A 23,397-nucleotide genomic window follows, 5' to 3' on the forward strand; every position below is an offset into this window, starting at 1 on the left:
TGTACCACAGTGTACTACTATATACCTCTATTTTACACAAACTACTGTACCACAGTGTACTACTATACACCTCTATTTTACACACACTGTACCATGGTCTACTACTACATACCTCTATTTTACACACACGATTGTATCACAAGTCAAATACTATATGCCTCTCTTTTACAAACAGTACTGTATCACAGTCAGCTATTATATACCTCTATTTTACACACACTAGCTATTAATTTAATTAATTTAAACCCGCTTGCTATTAATTGAAAGCATGCATTTTTTTCCAGACACAGTTCAGAGAGTTGACAATCAATGAGTTGACAATAAATAAAAAACGGAAATCAAGTGTATTTGCATTTTTTTTTAAAGTTACATTTGTATTTATTTGCAGTACAAGCAAGGTTAGGGACAAAGCTTGACTGAATAAAGGCCAAGCCAATCTCTCAGTCAGTTTAATGTACATTTGATGAAGGGCTGGTGTAGTGGCTTTAACTGACTGTCAACACCAACTCTGCCCACTGATCTAAGTTTTTGTGCAGTGTTAAATTTCAGCAGCACACCCATGTGCTGCTTGTGAAAGGGCTTCCCAGAAAAATGCTTGTGTGTCAACCTGAAACCACGCATGGTAAAATCACCACTTTTTTTTTTTTTTTTTTTTTTGCATTCGATCAACTGGAGAACAAAGAGACAATCACCGCCCACGGTTCAGCCTGCACCAGGGTGTCGTTCAGGGGAGGACGTCAAACGAAATCCGCCGCTTGCGTCGGTCGCAAGGCCCCTGTTTTTGTTTTTGTTTTTTGGACGCTAATGTGTGCGGGGAAACCCCTCTCCAGCTGAAAGTGGAGCGCGCCCGGCTGAAATGAGTCAGCCAAGGAGGGGGATTCCATAACCCTCGCCAGGATAAAGGGGGCTTTTTTTCCCCTGACGAGTATTTCATGATCGGCTCGCTCTACCGACAGGTGGCTGCCGTTTCTTTGTTGGCGCCGGTGGCTGTTTTCGCTTTTTTATTCCCAAACGAATCCGGAGGGGCCTCTCTTTTCTCGTACCTTGAGCGCTGGTGCAGCGGAGGACCCCGAGCCCCGGGCTGGCCCCGTCTCCGGTCTCCGGGGTTCCGAGCTCCGGCTCGCGTAGAGCGACTTTCCAGGAAAGCGGGAGAACTCCGGCCAAAGGCAGCTGTGTCCCATTCAGAGGATTTCACAGCCGTGCCGTTCCAGAACTCTGTGTCATGCAGGGAAACCTTCCAAAACAATGGAAATCCCTTCTCTCTCTCTCTCGCCCTCTTTTTCCCCCGTTCGAACGGCCCCTAATTACCCAACGACGTAACACAACAGTAGGGATATCCCAGATGCGGGAACGCGTCTACCTGCCTGGGGTTGGATGCAAGCCGGGGGGGCGGGGGGGAGGAGGGGGGTGCACCCATCTGCCCCCCCTGAAACAGCTGCACCTAACGGCTAACACCGCACGGCAGCGGAGACCAAAACCCCAGGGAATCCGGAGGGCTAGGGCGACCAAACCAAGGAGGATCGCAAATTTGCGACGTGCGAGAAATGCGCCCGTCCTAATGCCGACCGCTTCCAAGACCCGCCGAGGCACGAGCTCGGACCCGAGAGAAGACGCGAGGTCACTGCTGGTTCACCGTTGGAGAAGCAGTGTTGGAAAAAAAAAAACCGGAGGAAAAGGCTCCAAACCTGGGCCCGCGGAGACAAAGCAGGATTTATAAGACCGATAAATCACAAGTTTCTTCACAATGACGGGAACACATTCGACCTGTGGAACAATTTAGTGAGTCAGCGACGGGAAGCGGTCTCCCGTGTCTCATTCAGGTGTTTGGGACCGATCGCCTTTGTAATTGTGAATGTCGGCTCATAGAACTCGACAAAGTTTCCATACACAAGTGTTCCCAAATCCTTATAAACCGGGGCCCGTCTCCTCTTCCTTAAACACACATTACAGGCCTCCCACCCTTGCCAGCTCTTCAGAGTGGCTGACACTCTAAGACAGGAGTTAGGGGAGTCCAATCGTACCCAAAAAAGGCCAGTGCTTTTGTTATGAGCCCAGCACTAGAACACCCAATTCAACTCATGAATGACTGTCTTCAAGCAAGGCCTTGATTAGCTGAATGTTTTGGTGCTGGGTAAGAAGGTCATTCTCAGATAAGACTGGATACCCCAGTTCTAATGGTCCGATGATCATTTTCTCACCTTGGTTTTTAAAAGAAATTGCTGTCAGAAACTTAGCTCACACCACGCCCTCAAAATGCCACTTCCTGTCACCCCGGCAAAGAGGCCTCATCAATCAGACATTTCAGAGCTCCCCTGCTTTTCGTCACCACTTCATTACGCTTTGCCACTTGGAGACGAGTGCTGTAGGCTTAAAGCTTCTCAGATTTACTCTAGTTCACTTCCTGGGCCTTTTGATATTATTTCAGTTTTAGTGTTCATTTTTTTATACTGCCACAGATAGATTTAATGTGCAGTAAAGGATATTCCAGATGGAGAGGTTTCTGAGGACCAGCCAGATTTACAATGGATGGTAAAGGGGCATTTGGGGGTTTGTGGTCTAAAGCAAGAAAATACACTTCAAGTACCTCCAAAGAAGCCATACCCTGTTTTCAGAGGCTGCACATATGAATAGATTAATCTTATAGTTCATTCACAATTACATAGACAAATATCAGGTTTTATACAGTGATGGTATACACAGCATATGGGCACAAGCCTCAGGTAGCATACACCAAGAAAATCGTAACTGAAAATATATATTTTTTTAATTTTGAGGAATAATCCATTAATATATATACACATACAACCTCTGGAGGCATAATGTCACTGTGCAAGCTGCTTTAGAGTTACTTGAAGTTTATTTTATTTGTTTAAACCACAAACCCCAAAATTGTCTTCATGTATATACAGTACAATATCCTTCATAACAGACAAAACTCTTAACTAAACAAAAAAATATGCCCTGACTGAAATACCATTTTTAAAACCCTAGAAATGGAACCATTCGTTTAAGTGAGCAGAAATTCTGAGAATTGCGGAAATGCACTCCTATTCCAAGTAAGAATGAGAGCTATGTATCAATATTATTTATCCTTAAAAGTACTCCTACCTTGCCTTGTATCTGAGACCTCACAAGCTCTTAACCATTTAAGAGTAGCCGGAATGCCTGTATCTCCAAGGCAACAGTGCGAGGAACCCTTTCTGAAAGATGTACTATTGTTATTGGATGAGTTCATTAGAATTAAAACAAACAAACACACACACACACACACACACACACACACACAGTTGATATACATCTACTTAAGGTGTGGATATTTGCTAAATGGCACCAAACATATGGCAAATGAGGAAGCTGTAAGAGACTGAGAAATAGAATCACAGGGCTGGAAATTAAGAAAAGGGGGCAAAGAGGAGGGAGGGTTGTTGGGGCAGCAGGATATTAACACCCACAATGCTCTTTGAACCCCAGGGTTGCTTAATCTCCATCTTTAGATTAAATCAGTCCTAAAGCACGCTCTACCAGGCCAGACACACCCCTGCTGGGACACGGAGCTCAAGGGCAGATGCTTGGGCTAAACACTGATCTAGTGGTGAAGGGTGTACTATGAGCAATTATTGGGGCAACGGCTGCAAAAATGGGGGAGGGGGACAGAACCATCCCATGGGGGCCAGAGCAGTCTCACGGGATGGACCAGGACTGTCCCATTGGGGAGCTGCCCAGAAGTTGGATGGCATGGGGCGAAATGACGTGTATCACCCACTTTTGCAAAACCACCAACCTTCCTGTGTACCTCCTCTCCCTAGAACAGCAAATTGTGGCTACAGGTATGACTCAAGCTTTCAAACAGCCCGGAGGATGGAAGCACCATCAACGGAAGTTCAGGCGACTGCTATCATGCTGTAAGCCATGTCTGTGAAGAAGGTGACTAAAATGTCAAATGATTTCTAGCTGTGAAACAGGGTGATGGATGGTAAACCACCACATAACAGCCTACCTACATGCCAGCGAGACCCCTCCGTTCCGCTACCTCAGGACGCCTGGCACCTCCCCCTCTTCGCACCTGCGCTTCCCGATCACGTCTCCTGTCTGTTCTGGCCCCACGATGGTGGAATGACCTTCCCGTGGAGGTCAGAACAGCTGAGACCCTGACCACCTTCAAGCGACAACTGAAGACTCACCTCTTCAAGCTGCACCTCTCCCCATCCCTCCCTACCACCCTGTAATCTCTAAATTGACTGTAAGCTTAGGGTTGTAACTAGGTAGCTGTTTCTTAGTTGACTTAGTTAATGCACTCGTGTCTTAACTACTGCTTGTATTTTTTGCATAGACTGCGTTGCTGCTGTTCTTGTTTGTGTTAGTGTTAATCAGATTAACCTACACGGTCCAAGTTGAATTATGCGGTTGTTCCCTGCACTAGGAATGGCACTTCTCTCTAGTACCATTTCGACACGCTTGTTCCTGGTTATGGTTATACACTTTGTTGTACGTCACTCTGGATAAGAGCATCTGCCAAATGCCTGTAATGTAATGTAACATAAATCCCTGACTGTGCCACTTTACCTTTAATGAGTGAAACATTTCAAACGGGACAAAAAAGTATGTTTATCCAGTCATTTTACCCTCAGAGACTAACAATATCAACCATCCATCCATCCATAATCTATACCCGCTTATCCTGGGCAGGGTCGCAGGGGGTGCTGGAGAGGCAGGAATACCCTGGACAGCCTCCTAATCTATCGCAGTGTGTGACAATATCATAATTTCACATAAAAAACTGAATTTTCCCCTCCAGTCATGGACAAAGAGTACTACAGCTGGACTAAAGATAAAATATGTATGTTTTTTACACAGTATTTAGGAGCTATGATTAGAGGTATCTCTGCATGTGACACTCATGTGAGCTACATGTTTTTTTAGTTCAACCAAATCTTCCCTCCCACAACAAATTCAAATTTTCTCTAAACGAACATGCAAATGCACCTCAAACAGATTCTAGAGCAGGAGATAGCAAATGTGCAAAAGTACAGACAGGGAACATTTCAGTTCAGCTTAATCATGTTGGCAGATATCACACTCATTTTACTGCACCCACAGCATTTGTACCACAGGCAGGCATCTGCTATTGGTCACTTAAGAGACTGAGGTTGCCAAGACACCTTTAGAGAGAGAGTGGCAATGAAAAAACAGGGAACTAAATAAGATGGAAAACAACCACTGGAAGATCTGAGATGGATAAAAATCACAAAGATATGTCTGAGGAGAATGAGGCAGGTGTCTGGATCTTCCGTTAAAAAAGGTCATGCAAAAAAAATGGATGAGAAAGCTGCATATATAAACCTGTATTTATGTCCTATTTATTACAGCACATTTACTGTAGTGTATATATATGACAGATTTGGGGGGGGGGGGTGACTATATATACCAATGACATCAAACTTGCTGACTTCCTACATCTGATTTGCATAAGGTTTTTAAAGTGACAGCCCTTTCTCAAACACATCTTTTGGGACACAAAGCAAAGGGTTCATTGTGCTCCCAATTTTGAAAAATTGAGAAGAAACAAACTTTAAAAAAACAGCCACGTTTTAAAATCTGGGATATGCCACAGCTGCTCTCCTACACATACAAAAGCAAATCTCAGCAACACAGTTTCAAGGCTGTTTCACATTACTGATACAGTCAGCTGCCAAGTATCCCACTGCTCTGCTACAAAGCTCTTTATGCCTTGTAGGCCGTCAGATTCGGCAACTAAAACCCACTCCTTTAATCCCAGTTGTCTCTAGTCAGGAACGCTTCGGGGAAAAACAAATCTAAAAAGTTTATAATATATTTGGGCTTCAGAGTTCCGAAAAAAGACATTGTATGCTCAGTGGCTGTGGTCATTTGGGGTGTGGTTTTGAGGACGGGGGATGAACACCCTGTGGTTGTAACTGAGATACAATGTGCTTAGATAGTGACACAATCATTAGGCCTCAGAGAAACGCACTTTTGACCCCCGTCTAGTTTGCTGCGGATACAGGGCACGTATGTCTATTGGATGCTAAAGCGAAGACGATCCAAGTAGCTTGGTAGGGAGAAGGAGAACTCACCGTGCGTCTTCTCGGTGAAGACAACCTTGGAGTCGGACGTGAAGTTCTGGCCCGTGAGGATCATCTGTTGCCCACCCAGCGCTGAGCAGCTGTCCACGTCCTGCTTCTCCACCATTGGGAGCTCATGTGCTGATCTCTGGGCTGTGGGTTTGGAAATTGGAATGGTTAGAAACGTCAAAATCCACAGAAACCAAGCACAGCTCTACGGGAACCAAAACATTTAGCTGTACCAGCCATAACATTTGTGCACTGGGTTTGTGATTTTAATGGAAGACCACTGAATTGGTGTGCATTTAGTGTGTCCAAAAAAGACAATGTCTGGGGTTCACAAATACACAATCACACCAAGATCCCAGTTGTTCTTAACAGACACAATGAACTCTCCCGCTTCTCTACCAAAGTGCAACCGTCAACTCAGTGTCTTTCTACACTGAAATTTTTGGTTGGCCCTGCCATGCATTTATGAATGACATTAATGGGTCCTTGGACTAGCCTGGGATTGCTATGTCCAATCAAATGCTCTCCCTTGGTTTTATTCCTTAACCAAATTCAAAATTCCATTTGGATGTCATTGTGAACCAAAAACTGTTCTACCAACCAACTGCACCAATTACCCAATTAACTCATAGTTCCCACAGATGGTCCAGGTCAAACATTTGTGGTGTAGATTCATTTGGCGATGCTGACCTAGCTAAATGGAAGGTCAGTGCAGTTCTTAGTCAGAGGCCTAATGTGATAAATCAAAGTACGTGCACGGCTGTCCGGGGTTTTCCAGTCAGCTTCAGCTGTCCTGACAGCTTACGCTGCGCTTTCCGTCACTTCTAGGCTTCTCAGAAACCTTCTGCCAATGGAATCTCCGCAACACAAACTGCGCACATTCAGAGCCATTCTTTCAGACCGTCAGCACTGTGAAAACCGAACTTACAGGGAAATATGAATTTTTACATGTGAATAACTTACATATGGCAATGTTTCAGGCAATTAAATCCAAATGAACACATTTTTACAGCATGATTCTATTAAAGCAACTTCGACAGTTACAGTCTGATCCTGGAGTAAAATTCAGCTTTCCACAAAAGAAATGGCAGTATTAGACTGTGCCGAAGACCTTTGTGCCATTCTGACTTAGACGATCACATCCTGCAGTTGCACGGTTGCAGTTCTAAGAGTTGGTACTTTCACGATCCATCCAACCAGTGATCTTGATATAGCCTTTGTGAAACCTACGCTTAAGTGATAAAGATGTGCTTTTTTCTGAACTTTTATTTACCACTGCAATTTACATTCGGTTTAACACTTTGAAGCAATCATATCAAGATTTCTGAGATCAAAGCACTGAGCATGTCAGAATACCGCCCCAAAAATGTGTCTTAAGTAGGCCACACGATCAGCAACAAGCCTGCAGTGAGCAGCATTAGCAGTAAGACGAGCCACAGTGGCTTGCAGCTTGTCTCACAGTGTGGACAAAATGTATCACAATTTATGGCTTGTATGAAGCGATAAAGACATAGATTCCTTTTGAGGTACAAACTGTTCAAACATTTTGTGAAAAAGATAAAAACATTTGGTTGTCCACAACATACCAGTCAAAAAACACAAAACAAGTTTACAGAGAAATAATTCAATTCAAGGAAAAACTGTCGCTATGCCACACAACACTGGCATGTATATGCAGTGTAATTGCCTTATACCTCAATTCAGAACTACTGTACATAACATTTATGAGCACACTGGCCACAGAGGAGACCAGAGAACGTGTGTAATTCGTGTAACGGAAATGAGCGAAAGCAACCTTTTCCCAGTCGAGCAACACTAGTAGCGCTGAGCAAAAACAAGAGCAGGCTGGCTCTCTCCTAATTTATGGTGATTATGCGAAGGCGCACGGCATACATTACATGTACAACAAACTCTATGGCCTCTCCACGGAGTAGATACCGCTATGTTCACCAAGCTACAGATTTCCTGAACAGACAGGTTTGGTTAGGAGCTTGCACAAAGGAATTAAAACTGTGAACTAATTTCACCTCATATTCCTGTCGTGTTTTCAAAACAACGGCACATATACGGAAAAAGATACTTCTAGGCATCTGAAAAGACCTCTCTCATCAAATAAAACAAAACAAAAAGGATGAAAATATCACCTAGTCATAAAATGAAAACTCTCATCTGCGGTAATGCTCTACAGCATCACGCAGTCCATATGGCATCACCGGCCAATGAAAACCTCCCAGAGCCGGCACATCCTCAAGAGTCACAGCATCGCAGCGTTCAATCCACCTCCGCCAGGGCGAACAAAACGCAGGCAAAACACGCGTGACCTTTGCGCAGGCTTCTTTTTTTGTGAAGCCCACGGCGGTCTGAGCCAGCAGAGCCGGCCCCTCGGTGAGCACCGCGCCGGCGCAGCCGCGCTGCCTCTGCTTATCTCCCGCTTCGGCGCGCTCCGCCGCAGATGGTGCGGCGAGATTACCCCAACACAGGCCGCATTCATAACCGCGAACGAAAGTGACCCGGCCGAAAGGAGGCCCTGCCGTTCGGGCGGAGAGGGTGGCGCTACAGCCTCAAACTGCAGAAGGCGCGCCGGCAACGGTGCGGAAGGGCCACCATCCCGCACCTCACAAACATGAAAGATACAGGCCGCCTGTCGAAGGTTGGGAGAGGTTCTGCCGTATGTTTACTTCACACCCTTTTTAAAGACTGAAGCGTCCCGACCAATATTTCTGAAATGAGAGGCCGCCCCTGTCAATATCACAAACCTGCGTATTTACACAGGATCACATACCGGGCTCCACTCTGTATAACAAGCGCACAGGAAAGCCTGCGATGACACACCTAAAAACAAGTAAAGCACCTCCGGCAGTCTGTGCACACATAAAGAGGAGTCTGTGCGCATCTGAGAGGCCCGACTGTACCGCAGAAGGGTGCCCCCGCGCCTCCCACTGAATTTGAATATTGTTCCTTTTTTATTTTTTATTTTTATTTTTTTAACAGTGTTTGCCCTGTGAGTGACGTCAGGCTGACACCACATAGACGAAGCGCTGGCTGATAAAAAACCCATCCGGGAGACCGGTAAGCGCTGCGTTTCCCCACCGCGTCTAATCTGCGACAAAGAAAACACACGCACACGGGCCACGGCTATGGACTTTCCCCAGGAAGCTAGGATATTTTTCACTCTGCACACAGACCCAAACCACCACGTATATTTTGAAGTGGGGATATGGGAACTGTGTACCTTTCTTCAGACGTTACGCAATACTTATTACGGGACGGGAAAATATGCTTTCAAGCTGTACGCTAGGGTCGGTGATTAGATTAGAGCCCTGTTTGGAGCTCACTTTTCTCAGGTAGTGTTTTCATAAAACCCAGGGAACATGCTCGATCGGACATAAAACGTCTTTTAAAATCAAAAGCAGATCCGAAGGCCGCTGATGTGGTGTTTACCATGGCATGCCCAACTGAAGATTTTACCTAAGATTCATAGAGTGCTTTCCACATGCTCATCGCGAGCCGTGACGTTGGCAGTTCGAGTCCAACCGCCGACATCTGTCGCATGTCTCTCCCTCTCCCTCGTCCTAGTTCTTCCTGTCTCTCTACACTATCCTGTCTAATAAAAAAGCCCAAAACAAATATTAAAAAAAAAAATAAGATTCATTTACAAACATGAACTGGCTTTTTACAGAAAGCTTAATTTTTTTCTTGCTGCAGTTAAATGGTAAAAATGATAAATTCTACCGAAATTTACAGGATGCTCTCACTAAAACCATAGAAACTACCCGGAAAATGACCTTGGAATGAACAGGGAGAGTTAGACTCATTGCCATCTTCAGCACAAAAGAGAAATAGTCAACTGTACTCCATAACTTCAATCACAGTGATTTAATTACTCTTTTTACTTCTAATGTACTGATTTCCCCATTTCCTGTTTCACTTATTTCTATTTTTATTATTTTGTAAATGCAAGAGCGCATTAGTCATTAGCAAAGCACTTCTGGTTGCAAACCATTTCTGAGAAGTGCTACATGAATAATCATTATGACTTTTTTTTGTTTTTAATTCGGCATCTCCAATCCCACCTGAATTTGCTATGTTCAATTCGCAAACTATGTACAAGCTTGCTCAAAAACACGCCCCCCTCCCCCCACCCCCCACCCCCCAAAAAGCTGGCATGGGAGAGTAGGTGGTCCTCCTCCAGAGCACACGGTGTCAGCTACCTGCTTGTGCTTCTCGAGCGATGAACACCACTATCCCTGCTGACGGAACCCCGCCTGTATATCCCCTGGGTGACCAGAAGCCAATTGTGCGCCGCCCCTGTGCTGCAGCCAGTCACCATCAACACTGGAGCGGGCCGGATTCGATCCAAGAGCACTTTTACCGATTGAGCCACCCAGCAGCCCCCTTCATTACTCTAACATTAATTCTTATTTTATTTTTACTATTATTATTAAGAACAGCATGCACTCCAGAGGAAAGAATTCGAAGACATGTGCAGCCCTTGGTAGGATTTGAAGCTGAATAGGTCAGTGCCATTTTGGGTGGGGTGGGAGGGGTAGTAACTTACAGCACTCAATGGGATGAGAGGCCACCTGCAGGGAAACGTGCTGCCCTCCAGGCTGGGGTATGTGAACACGGAACACCAGGCGCACACGCGTGTTCTTGCGCCCGATGTCCGTCTCCCCTTTCCTCAGCTCGATGTCAGCGTTGCGCAGCTTCAGAATCCCTGCGCAGTCAATCCTGCGAAGACACGCCCCACAGAGCACTCAACGTTTGATCAATTAACGCAATGCTTCTCCAGAGAAACGCTGTCGTCTGTTATTGGAAACATTACATACAATGCTGCAAGTGTACAAGTTAATCAGTAAAATGGTAAAAATCCCTTTTAATAACATCTTGTTTATATATCAATACTTAGTAAGTTATATTTAATATATTCAGATCAAACAAACCATGCCAACCTTTTCTAATATTGCGCTTATTGTATTATTAAATATTTGTAAGGGATGAAATAAGTACAGCTCCTATAGATCTGCAATACCATACGGACATGTTCCTATCCTATTCACTAATGTGTTAAGCAGAAATTAATTTTAGGTGTTCGGTAAAGACATCAAATGTTAAGCAAATTGTTGAGCTGATTTTAGGGGGGGCCATGAAATGAATTGCTATGAGGTAAAGAGGTTTAAAAGGCTCAGAGGGCATGATAGGCCTGCTTCCTTACATGGCTTTCATGTTGTTCTTGGGCTCCAGAGGAATCTCTAGGACTTTGGTGCTGTTGATGATCTTCTCGTAGCTGGTGGTGGTGACGGTCTTGCCGGTGATGCGGTGGACCTGGTAGAAGGCGTGGGGCTTGAGGATCCTCTCGTCGGCCGTGCCGATGAAAATCTGAAGGCCCAGCGGCTCCTTGCCCCTGTAGCCATGCAGCTGGGGGGAGATTTGGAGAAAAGCCTCAATTGTAACATTTTTTTTTTTTTTAATACTGTGTTCAGTGCAGTAACCAGCCAGCCAACCAACCCATTTTTTTCACTTCCCAATGTCACTGAAATAACAGAAGCCTCATCATTGGCCTATGCCTTTGTACTCACACACTCTACTGTAGACATGCCTAAATGTAACTTCACAATCTAGTGAGGATTCATGCATAAAATGCAAGGGCGCTGCATAATTTTGCATTGCCGTTGTCAAGCATGACGTAACTTGCTACAACCTACGCTTGCACTGTGCTTGGCGAGGCTCTGTTTCAGGATTTGCATATTGGTTTTTGCTTAGCATAGTTCATTTTCATTACTGCTTTAGTGATGTCATAAATGTATATACACTCGCTGGTCTGGGAATGTTTTTCACCAGATCTGGCAATATTGCACATATAGATCATGTGAATTATGTTCTCCTGCATTGTAAGCGGTCCTGGATAAGGCGTCATGCACTGTAAATGAAATAACGATAAAACTATATACAGATATTTCCCCACAAATCAGGCTACACTATCAGGCCACAGTCACAAACTGGTTTTATGTGCAGTGAGAGAAAGCAATATTTTATGCATTTTTGCATTTAGTATAGAGGCAAATAGCAAGGTACTGGTTAAACCAATCATTGCTGCTCGGGCCTTTTGAAAGAAAAAAAAGAAAAAATCGATTCCCCAGTTTAGAGCCGTGATTGCATTGTCTAGTTGCGAGGCGAGAGGCGGGTTTATTTACGGCAGCATGCAGAAGTAAAAGCAATTATTTCTATAGCTGCACCCGACCGTCAGCGACTCCCAAGGGAAGCCAGGTAGGATGGGCTGGAGGGGAACAGAAAGTGAATGTTCCCCACGCACGCTAAGGGCGAGGTAAACATTAACAGCTGTGATGTGAGGGCAACCAGCACGTCAGTAGACCACTTTGGCAGAACAACACAGGCAAACCTCCGTTGTGTCCTTTCAAAACGCAGTGCCTTTAAAGAGGGCTGATTCAAACTAATGAGATCAGAGGATATTAACCACCAGAGAGTGGTTTCCTGTCGTAGATTCTGCTACAGCAGTCTTCAGTTTTCACTGCGATCGCCCATGCGATCGCTATCGCATAAATGGATGCAGTTTTGGGTGGCGCATATCTGCATATGGATATCTGTAGCAGTGGCAGCAATATAATAAACACCGTCGCATAACACACGTGTACACTCGCATACACACGCACACACAGTTCAAAGCCTCCATCAGAAGGAAGTATGCAAAAGCCACAAGGCTTCGCAACAGAAAAGAGTTTGCACGAGCGTGTGGCTCAAAAAACAAGACAAAAGGGAAAAAAGGCCACCGAACTCATCAATTTTCAGAAAAACGTGGGAGTTTCTTTTTTTTTTTTTTTAGAAGTCTGTTTCACTTTTTTTCTCTGGTATGTACCATTCTATGCAGTTCAGTAGTATTCTGAGTTTCTGTTTTTAAAAAAGTACCGAGCAAATCAAACGCATCGGCGCTGAGGCCAGAGTGGAATCGCTCGAGCGGTTAGCATTGTGGAAGACCCTGGACTGTGCTGCCTTTCAGCCATCTCCACAGCGACTCACTTTACTGGCACCAGAGAAGGCTTATAGTATGAACATTTTTAATTACTATCTACAAGCAAGAAACAAGTTATACCTCTTTCTTTAATCACTTTATGTTGTCAAAGAGAATGGAAACCAGTATACAATAAACCCCTTCTCTTTTTTAGAATTTAATAAAGTCTAGTTTTGCCAAAGATACTTTAGATTTGCCAAGATAACTGACTCAGTAATTTAAATTGTAAGTTACGTTCCTATATTATTAAAGCCAGAGTTTAATAGCTAAAACATATTATCACAGAATGCCAGTGTCTCAATGATAGAAATGGGGTCATTCCTATGTTCCCAGGGTCCTATGTTCCCCAGATTTATATAGCACATAATGGGAACATGACAAAGGGTCCTATGTTCCCAGGGTCCTATGTTCCCCAGATTTATATGGCACATAATGGGAACATGACAAAGGGTCCTATGTTCCCAGGGTCCTATGTTCCCCAGATTTATATAGCACATAATGGGAACATGGCAAAGGGTCCTATGTTCTCAGGGTCGTATGTTCCCCAGCTCTACATGAAATCTTATCTGGGTTCAGTAGATAGAGACAGAGACAGTAAATCAATGATTTTCTGTCTTACTCCAGAAAACGATGTCAGCTAGGTCTATCAGCAAACAAATGGCTTAGCTATGCTCAGAAGTCCTCAATAATAATAGTATTTTCCAAGAAATTATGAAAAATTGTTCACAATGTTTCGTCAGGTGCAGCAGAACCCACTTAGGAACATCGACACGCTCCCATAGAAACATCGACCAGGATTCTTTGGAAATAAGACGGTGTAGTTTCCTTAGTGATAGCTGTAGCCTGTGTAGGCTATGTTTGTCAGGGTTCAATTGCACCCGCTCACTCATAGTGTTAATCTGTTCACCTCAGCGTTGTTTCATTCTATTAGCCTAAGCTAAAGAAATGCCCATTGCTGATTGATATCTCGCAGATCCTAGCTTAAAGATGGGTGTAATTAAACTGCTGGGTGTACCCTCTGACAGAAGGAGTAAAACCGTCAGAAATAATGATCATCTTTGAATGATTCATATTTTGCTTTGTTGTCATTACATCACCAAATGGAACAGACAGAATGTGATTACAGACAGCCAAACAGAACATTTCTGCCATACTTCACTAGAGACTTTGGCTTTAAGTGTTTGGAAGCCCATTCCATAAAACATATCAACAGCTGTCAAGTACTTTAATATTAACTGCCTTGTGTTACATAACAGAGTCGTAATGCTAATAAAGTTAAAAATAATAAAGTTAATGCTAAGGTTCTATGTAATGTTACAATGCAAGAAACCATCCCAAATGGATAATATATTGCGTGCTTAGCGATGCAAAGCTCTCTTAAAATTAAACTAATCTTTCAAATGAAGAGACGCGAAATAATACATTACACAGATTGCATGTGCACATTGTTGCCAAAACTAAACCTAGGAAAGCACCGAAATATTTTTCACGGACAACCATCTTCTCTGCCTGTAATACTGGAGATTAGGGTTATTACTGCAGCTTATTCACCACCATACAAGTCTGTGGTGTTTGTCAGGATGTGGTAACTGTACATATATATTGTACATGTACGTCTGTGCACATGCACAAGTTTCAAATCCAACCCATTAGTTTCGTTATACGTCAAGGTCATCACCCTTTTTTCGCACAAAACATACTGCATTTTCTGGGAAAAATACGCTTCGAAATTGACTCGTTAATGCATTCCCCTGGAAATTGGATTCCATTCCGTAATGTGACCATGAGCTCACAATGCAAAGCTTAGCAGCGAGACCCTTGAGTGCGGCACACGCAAATTCAAAGAAGGGCACAATGACACAATTCACTCAAAAGTTTGTTCATTAATGGCTCCCATTTACAACAATCAAAAGTAATTTGTATGGGGAAAAAAAGGGATGGGTTCTTTTTTTTTTTGCAAGGGGATGAAGCGAAGCCAAAAAAATCCAATGAATCCTGAATTTGCACTGGGTCTCATCTGCGAGTTATGCTAAGTGGGTGGGTTTGACTGTGCTGGTAATCCAGGATGGGAAAAAACACACTCAAATATACTTCGCATCGTAATATAAAATACAAAAAATAGCTCTTAAATAAACATACTCTTAAATTACAATCAAAATGGTGGAGATTTCTTTGCAGGCGCAGAGGTATAAACCATGGTTAAAAAAAAAGAAAGAGAGCAACCACACAAAACACACGCTTGAAAATACATATTTCAAACGCATGCATTTGAAGCACTGCCCACAACTGCTGACAGGCGGGCACAGCTGGGCAGCGGTGGCATCTCCTCAGCTCGTTTCCTGGTTGCCGAGACGACGAGGCAGCACCGGAGCTGATCAAGGTAACAGGCGCTTAGGGAGGGGAGGTAAATATGCACCAGGAGTGCTGGGAACAGAAGGCGGGGGCGCGCGTCGTTGTTGTTGTTTTATGTTGCAAGAGAAGCCGGAGTAAGACAACGAGTGAAGGACTCACAACATCACTACTTATTTTTCACCAAAAAAAAGAGAGAAAAAATCTGCCACAGGCGCCTCTAGGAAGGAGAGACCTTCCTTTCCAGAGCTCCGGCGGCAGAACGCGGGGTTTAGGGTTCAGGCAGCCTACTAGCAGGGTAAACGCACTCCTGTTTCCCAGTGCCATCTGCGAACCTGGTTGCCATGGCACTGTGGTGAGTCAGATTTTGAGTTGGGGAAAGAAATGCAGGAGAGGGAGGGTGGGGAGAAGGGGGGCGCGTGTGGTGGTACCCTGCGCTGGCTGTCTCTTTGGCACAAAAACCAGGCCGGGCCACAGCAAAGGCTAACAAACGACAAGGAGAGAAGCTGTGGCTTCTGTCGTTCAGACTGTGCCCAGCCAAATCTAAAGGACACTAAAAAGTGGTCAGAAGTACAGTCACGCAGCTGTCCGTTTCAACACTGACAGACACAAAATCAGAATAAAGAAACAGACCCCATAATTACAATTAAAAGTGTCTTAGTTGACCATTTCTGTCTTTACTTGTTCAAAATGTGTAAAATTAAGGATTTAAGTAGTTAAGAGGGTTTTACCAGGGTAATCATTTGGAATGTGTACAAATGAAAATCATTTTAAAGGATGTGTACTGTAATTAAGAAACTTTCTTCATCTCAGTACATTAAGAATAACAGATGTATTACTCAGATGCAGTTTTTAAAGTGTATACTCAGTGTACAGTATTTAACATATTGGAAGTCTTGTGGCTACAGTATGTTTCAATATGAGGTACTTTACGTACCAAGCAACTCCAGGCCCGTAAGCCCAGGCGGACCTGGCTGCCCTGAACTGGTCTGAACCGCGAGCAATCCACATTTTACAAGGACAAATTCCTTGCCTTCCGGAGGTTTCCGTTGTTTAATCGCTCGCTAAAGGGGGAAAGCACGTGACACGAGCGGCACGACCGCCCCTCTGAAAACAGAGCGCCGCTTTCAAACTGTCAAGACAAATATTTGTTGACGTGGCGGCGGTCGTCGACTCACTGCTTTCGCAGAGGTGTCTGTCCAACGGGAGGCGGCCGACCCCCCCCCCCCCCAATCCGAAACAAGCCAAACAGAAACAACGGGCAGTTGTGTAATCATTAACAACGGACACTTGCTCCATCGCGCTTGGCCAGGCAGCCGGCACATTCGTCTGTGTTTTAAAGCTGCCGGGTGGGATCTGTGCCGGGGGCTTACAGGTGGCGACGGTGCGTGACATGGTGAAAACCAGAACAGCGGAATCAAGGAACCCCCGGGGGGCTGAAGCAAGTTCAGTCCTCCAGATTTGAGAGTGACACAGAGGAAAATAACCTCCTAAGACCTGGCAATTCATTTTTGTCCTGTGTAGGGGACATGAGCCTCTGGTCTTCACATGAAGAACCATATACGCAACCACGCCAAAACCTACACTAAAAAGGGACATTCAATAAAATAAAAATAAAAATATATTTTTGAGAGTGTTCCCACTGCAACATATTTTTGTCAACCAAGACACTCGTTTCATGCTACAAAGACAAAAAAACTTTTTTCCGGCCAGGTCACAGAAGGATAAGACAGACCCTACACAAAGAGGGGGTTGGTTTTAAGTGGACCGGAAGGGTCGGATCCTGATAAAATCACCTCCATAACAGGCCCTGCACCTGCTACTTCCCCTCCTCCTATACCACCGCAAGGGCAAGGCACTGTAGAAAGAATCTTGGGACATGGTGCTATAATCCATTTTCCCTTATCAGGAACAACAAATGTATTGTTAATATGGATAACTGTGCCATATCTCCAAAATCAAACAGGCCTACAGTGCGTAATGAATGGAGTGTAAATTCTCAGTCAGGCATAGAAAGAATCTTAAATGCAGACTTTTCTAGTGTGTTCAGATACATTACACTGTGTGTTCAAAACACAATTTTATGTTGACTACTTTATACTCATTTCAAAGAAATTTACCATCAGTACAATAATCAGGGGTCCCCTTTTGCCGAAGTATTTCTAGTGTCAAGAAGTGGTTATTAAGAATCCAGGCTCATAACCAGATGGTCACAGCTTCAAGACCCTTTTAGGGCTTCAAATTCTTACTATTTAACCAAACATTCAACTGCATACTGTACCAACATCAAATAGTACAATCCTACCCATATACATTTTGAATAAGTATGTGTGCCAACTGCCAAGTAAAATAACGACAGCATAACCAAAACAGAGAACCCAGAAGATTCTAAACGGTCCAGAGAGAAAGGAGGGCTTATGAGGATTCATTCTCAAAGGTACATGTGTTATAAAACCAGACACTGAACTGAAGGGGTGCGGTGGAATTAGTTATGGGGCAGTTTTGCCGATTTACGCACAGACCATCCTGTCTGGCTAATTTCCAACCCATTTTCTTCATTGGCGGCCAGGCTTTTCATCCACAATTTAACTCCAACAGAGAACATTTGCTACAAAAATAGAACCCCGAACGTAAGCATTGCTTTTAGCCGTGCACAAAAATGAAAAAGTAAGCGGAAAGGAATATAATTTTTTCAAAATATATGTGCTGAAAAACATTCATAAAACATTTGAGTGAAAAGCGAGGTAATAAATTAAATAAAGCTTTATGTGCAACTCTGTACGTCCGTGAAAGTTTTATCTTTGAACTATAACGACTGCAGCCGATAGTTCTTTCACTTCAGAGCTAATGCTCTCAATAAAGGAAGCTGCACGAACACCAGCTACTCAGTAACTCAGTAATTTGGCTTCATGAGACAGACCCCAGGTGCCATTATTATAATTTATTATTATTATTATTATTATTATTATTATTATATTATTATCCACTGTCATAAGATGCAAAGCCATTCTCGGCATCTTTAAGCTAAACCTCGCTTCCTCCCTCCCATACTCTCTGGGGATCAGTCACAAGATCAGTCTCCTGGGCTTGCCTGACATTTACAGGGTAGAGAACGGAGCAGGTGTGAACAGGTATGAGCATATATGAGCAGTCATCAACATATATTAGCGGGCATTAGAAGTCATGAGCATATATGACCAATTATGATCATACAGTATATGGGCAGGTATGAGAACAAATGAGCAGGGTGCTCTCGTACGTACACACACACACACACACACACATGCATGCAGACACGCGCATACACGCGCACATACACACATTTTTGTAAGCGTCGCCCCCAGGGCTGGGCTGCCACGGGACCGCGTGACCGACGGGGGAAGACAAGCGCTCACCTGGACCACGGGGTGACCGCCGCTGGCGGCCTTGACCGCGCCCCGGCTGCCCTCGGTCTCGTAGTGGGCGCGGTGGTGGGGTTTGGGCTGCACGTCGATGTGGAGCTCGTACTGGTCAGTGCGCTTGGGCAAGGGCCACTCCAGAGGGGGCAGAGAGGCCACCGGAATGCTGACCAACAGGAAAGAAAGTTATTATTGATTAACGTTGCCAAACAAATGCCATAGTAATTGCTGCAACAATGCCAGGGGCCAGTATCACGACGCAGGTTTACAGAGTTGGATAACTGCACCGAGTAAAACACAGAACCCTCCCAAATCTGGAACATGGACAGAAGTAAAACTTGCAGTTCTGGGTTTTACTCTGTGTGCACTCAGTAACTCAGTAATTTGGCTTCATGAGACAGACCCCAGGTGTCATTATTATAATTTATTATTATTATTATTATTATTATTATTATTATTATTATTAGTAGTAGTAGTAGTATTAGCAGTAGAAATAATAATAATAATAATGTTACATAGCATTTTTAGCAAAGATTTATGTGCTAAAATATATGAGGATATGTAACATGAGCAATGATAAAAATACATGACATAAGCACGAACAACAAGATGCACAACACAACACACATAATTTAAGATGTACACACACTAAAAGGTAGGGGCGGAATACATTTCAATGACAGCAAAAGCAGCATGACAGAGCTACCGTTTTTTATTAGATGCGAGTGTCTAGGCAAGTTTTAAATGGTTTGGCGGTGCATTGCCAAATAATGGCACAGCACAAAAAAACACAGGTAACAACAAAGGGCCTGTTCAATCTACCCAACTTTCGTCCTTACAGAGATGACTAAGCTTGTCACAGTTTTAGTTCTAATTTGTCTCTCATGAAAACTTTAAGTGACATCAAACGCCTGATGGCATGAAGAAGGTGTGAAGAATTTCAGTTCAAAGTGCAGAAGTTCAGTGCAGAGCACGCTGTGGTTACACTGACTGCGGTCCACGTGTGCATCAATTGCAAGGTCCGTGTGCAACAGTGCAATGACAATCCAACAGAAGAGGACACAAGCACTTTTCACAGTCATCATCCTCAGATAACAGTATGCATTCAGTCCATTTGGTGTAACTTATTGACAACATTGCAAAATATATATACAGCCCGAGTATTTGCAGGATAAGTTTGCAATTAATTTTTTCTTTTATCTTTCAATTTCTGAAAGGGACGGGTTTCCCCTATTTTTTTTCATACAGAAGGTTCACTTTTTCAGAAGATTTTTAGAAATCATACTGGTTCAGTATAATGCTGACTAACCAACTAACCATAGTGCGGTTTGGCCCTGACTTTCATTTATTAATTTAAGGAAGTAAATCTTCTTTACTTAAGTTAAGTAAATCTTAAGTTACGTGACATGCTTGAGTTCAGTTTGCGTCATCTTAGCAAAATAAAAATGATATAATAATTATTTGACAAGTCACGCCAAAAGGAGAAACTTCATACTTGGCACCGAACTAGAGTGAATTCAGGAATTAATTTCCTGTTAGATCAAAATTAGACTTCAGTACAAGATCATTTGTGCCTCCTTGGCATTTTCCTTGTTAGTAGAGAACATCATGGGGCGAGAACTGAGTCAAGTCAGTCAAGCTCCTGAAGTTTGCAGACGACACCACTCTCATTGGACTCATCTCTGGTGGGGATGAGTCTGCCTACAGGAGAGAGATTGAACATCTGGTGTCCTGGTGCAGCCATAACAACCTGGAGCTCAACGCCCTAAAGACAGTAGAGATGGTAGTGGACTTCAGAAGGAACGCAGCCCCACCCGCCCCCATCACCCTGCATGACTCCCCAGTCGACACTGTGGAGTCCTTCTGCTTCCTGGGCACCATCATCACCCAGGAGCTCAAGTGGGAGCTGAACATCACCTCTCTCACCAAGAAGGCTCAGCAGAGGATGTACTTCCTGCGGCAGCTGAAGAAGTTCAACCTGCCAATGACAATGATGGTGCACTTCTACACTGCCATCATTGAGTCCATCCTCACCTCCTCCATCACCATCTGGTACGCTGCTGCCACTGCCAAGGACAAGGGCAGACTGCAGCGTATCATTCGCGCCGCTGAGAGGGTGATTGGCTGCAATCTGCCATCCCTCCAGGACCTGCACACCTCCAGGGCCCTGAGGCGGGCAGGAAAGATTGTGGCCGACCCCTCCCACCCTGGACACAAACTCTTGCAAACACTCCCCTCCGGCAGGAGGCTGCGGTCCATCAGGACCAAAACCTCACGTCATAAGAACAGTTTTTTCCCGACTGCAGCTGGCCTTATCAACAAGGCCCGGGACCCCCACTGATGCCACTGTCACTGTACTGTTATCCTGACCCCCACGGACACCAACAGACAGCACCTGTACTTAAAACCACTTTATCCCCTTGCACTATTGTTATTGTTTTGCACTATGTTTATGTTATGTTATGTTATGTCTGTTATGTTTTTTACTGCACTATTGTTCATTTTTTTTTTTTTTCTTACTCTATTTATCTTATTTTATGTTCACTGTTACGCACCACCTGACCAAAACAAATTCCTTGTATGTGTAAACCTACTTGGCAATAAACCCGATTCTGATTCTGATTCTGATTCTGATTCTGATGTCCTTGAAATTCTCCGTTTGAGGATTCAGTTGGCAACAAGATGCATGTCAGTGCGGTTAGCCTTGTGGTACTTGTGTGGCAGCATTTTGGCAACACAATTCAGAGGTGGTGAGTATACCATACTCTCACCAGCGACTGAAGCAAACATCACTCCCCTTTCATTCATTAAATCTTTGGATTTTGAGCTTCTCTTATTGTAAGTGCTTTCAAAGAAATGTGATCTAGAGTGCAATTACTCTTTAAATCTCTGGATTTTGAGCTTCTTATTGTAAGAGCTTTCATTTCCAACAAAGTGATGTCGTACTATGTGAAATGTTTAGAGGTGGATCCATAAAAGAATGTAAGAGAACAGTTTACCCTCAACAGCTGCCTATCAGCTGCCATCTTGCTAAAGCAAGATACCATGCTCAGCAGAATACCAGGATGAAACTTTAATTTACCCATCTTATGCTGTTCTGAAACATTGTTTTCAACTTTTCACAAATAGCAGCTGTTGGAGATTGCAACCAATAGTGGGTCTGTGAATTTGTGAATTTCTGTTATCACACATTATCAAATAGCCTTAGGAAACATGTACATACTGTAAACAATGGAAACAGCACATAAGTATAAACAAATTCAATTAAGGTAATCGGTAAAGCAGTCCCATCAATTTGAAATTGTTCAACCGTAACAGTTACATAGTTTCCCGTGAACACTCTCCAAGGAGAACACACACGTATTCCCACCTATTTTCTCAACGGTCTATGGTTCCTATAAGTTCAACAGGTAAATGATGTCAGTGTTTCACAACCATTCATCCTGCTGTTGTGACATCATCTGTGCCGCTCACTGTGCCACACGGAGCTGGAATGTCCAGGGCTGTGTTCGGAGAAAGGGCCCAGCTGTCACGCTCTCAGTTTTGCCACCGGATATCTTGTCTGTTTATTCAGATTAGAACAAATTGACACCTAACCTCCTGGATTGTCTTCAGCTGCCTTTCAGTTTTTAAATAAAGCAGCGTTAAACCTAATGGCCAGTCTTATTGTCATTGTCGAGTGGCATTTGGTGGGAGGAAGTATTTAAGCCGCTTTGATTTTAATGCCGTGTGGCTAGCTCTAGTGATCCTCTGAATGTAGGATGCATTAATATCATTACGTTAATGAAAGGTGCTGTAAATGCCATTACCCCAGTGAAAAGCCAACCTATTTCAAATTTTGTAGGTATAGCCTCCCTGTTAGCTTACGGACAGAATAAACTATGATCTTGTATTGTAGACAGATTGATTGATTATAGGCTGTTCATGGCTAGCCTCTTGAAATTGTCTCAGACAACCTAGAGCAGAGCTGCCTAGCCCTGTTCCTAGTGATCTACCATCCTGTAGCTTTTCATTTTGACCATAATTAGGCACACCTGATTCTACTCACAACAACTCAGTGAGATCTCTTGCTTTTGAATGAGGTTGAATGAGGAAACCAAAGTGAAGCTACAATGGGGCTAGGCCTTGTCACGTGATGACGCTGTGATGCTACTGTGGTCGTCGCATGGTCCTGATAGAAATCTCATTGATTGCCTGCTTCTATCAATAACCACAATGTCAGCTTTTGGCACAAAATTCGCGCCGGAGCAAGTTTGATGAATTTCTACAACTGCGCCTAAAACTGTCTCTGTGTTACTGAAACTATTACATTTTGTGGTGCTGTGTGTGTCAGCATTGTTCCCTGCTGGCTTGTACTGGCGTCGCTGTCTCTATTACTTAATCTCAGCTTCAAAATGGCTCACGCATTCACTCCCACTCTTTACACAACATAGGGAAATCCACACAGAGCACTAGAGGGTTGGCCACCTGGTCCTGGGAACGCAGGTCTGGGGTTTTTGTTTCACCTTAAACAACAACCACTTAGACAAAGGAA

The 23,397-nt window shown here is 43.9% G+C and overlaps 1 protein-coding gene across 3 annotated transcripts in view; it reads right to left on the bottom strand.

Annotated features, from left to right (window-relative positions):
• Window positions 1-23,397, bottom strand: part of nfatc2a (nuclear factor of activated T cells 2a) — a 61,395-nt gene that overhangs the window by 31,640 nt on the left and 6,358 nt on the right. For all 3 annotated transcript variants that reach the window (XM_064299200.1, XM_064299198.1, XM_064299199.1), the window contains 4 exons: window positions 18,861-19,029; window positions 11,305-11,507; window positions 10,648-10,820; window positions 6,093-6,233 (listed from right to left, as the gene is read on the bottom strand). In XM_064299200.1, coding sequence (XP_064155270.1) covers window positions 6,093-6,233; window positions 10,648-10,820; window positions 11,305-11,507; window positions 18,861-19,029 — 686 coding nt within the window. The remainder of the gene's footprint in view (window positions 1-6,092; window positions 6,234-10,647; window positions 10,821-11,304; window positions 11,508-18,860; window positions 19,030-23,397) is intronic.

The sequence above is a fragment of the Anguilla rostrata genome, chromosome 11 (assembly GCF_018555375.3).
Source record: "Anguilla rostrata isolate EN2019 chromosome 11, ASM1855537v3, whole genome shotgun sequence".
Lineage (NCBI taxonomy): Eukaryota > Metazoa > Chordata > Actinopteri > Anguilliformes > Anguillidae > Anguilla > Anguilla rostrata.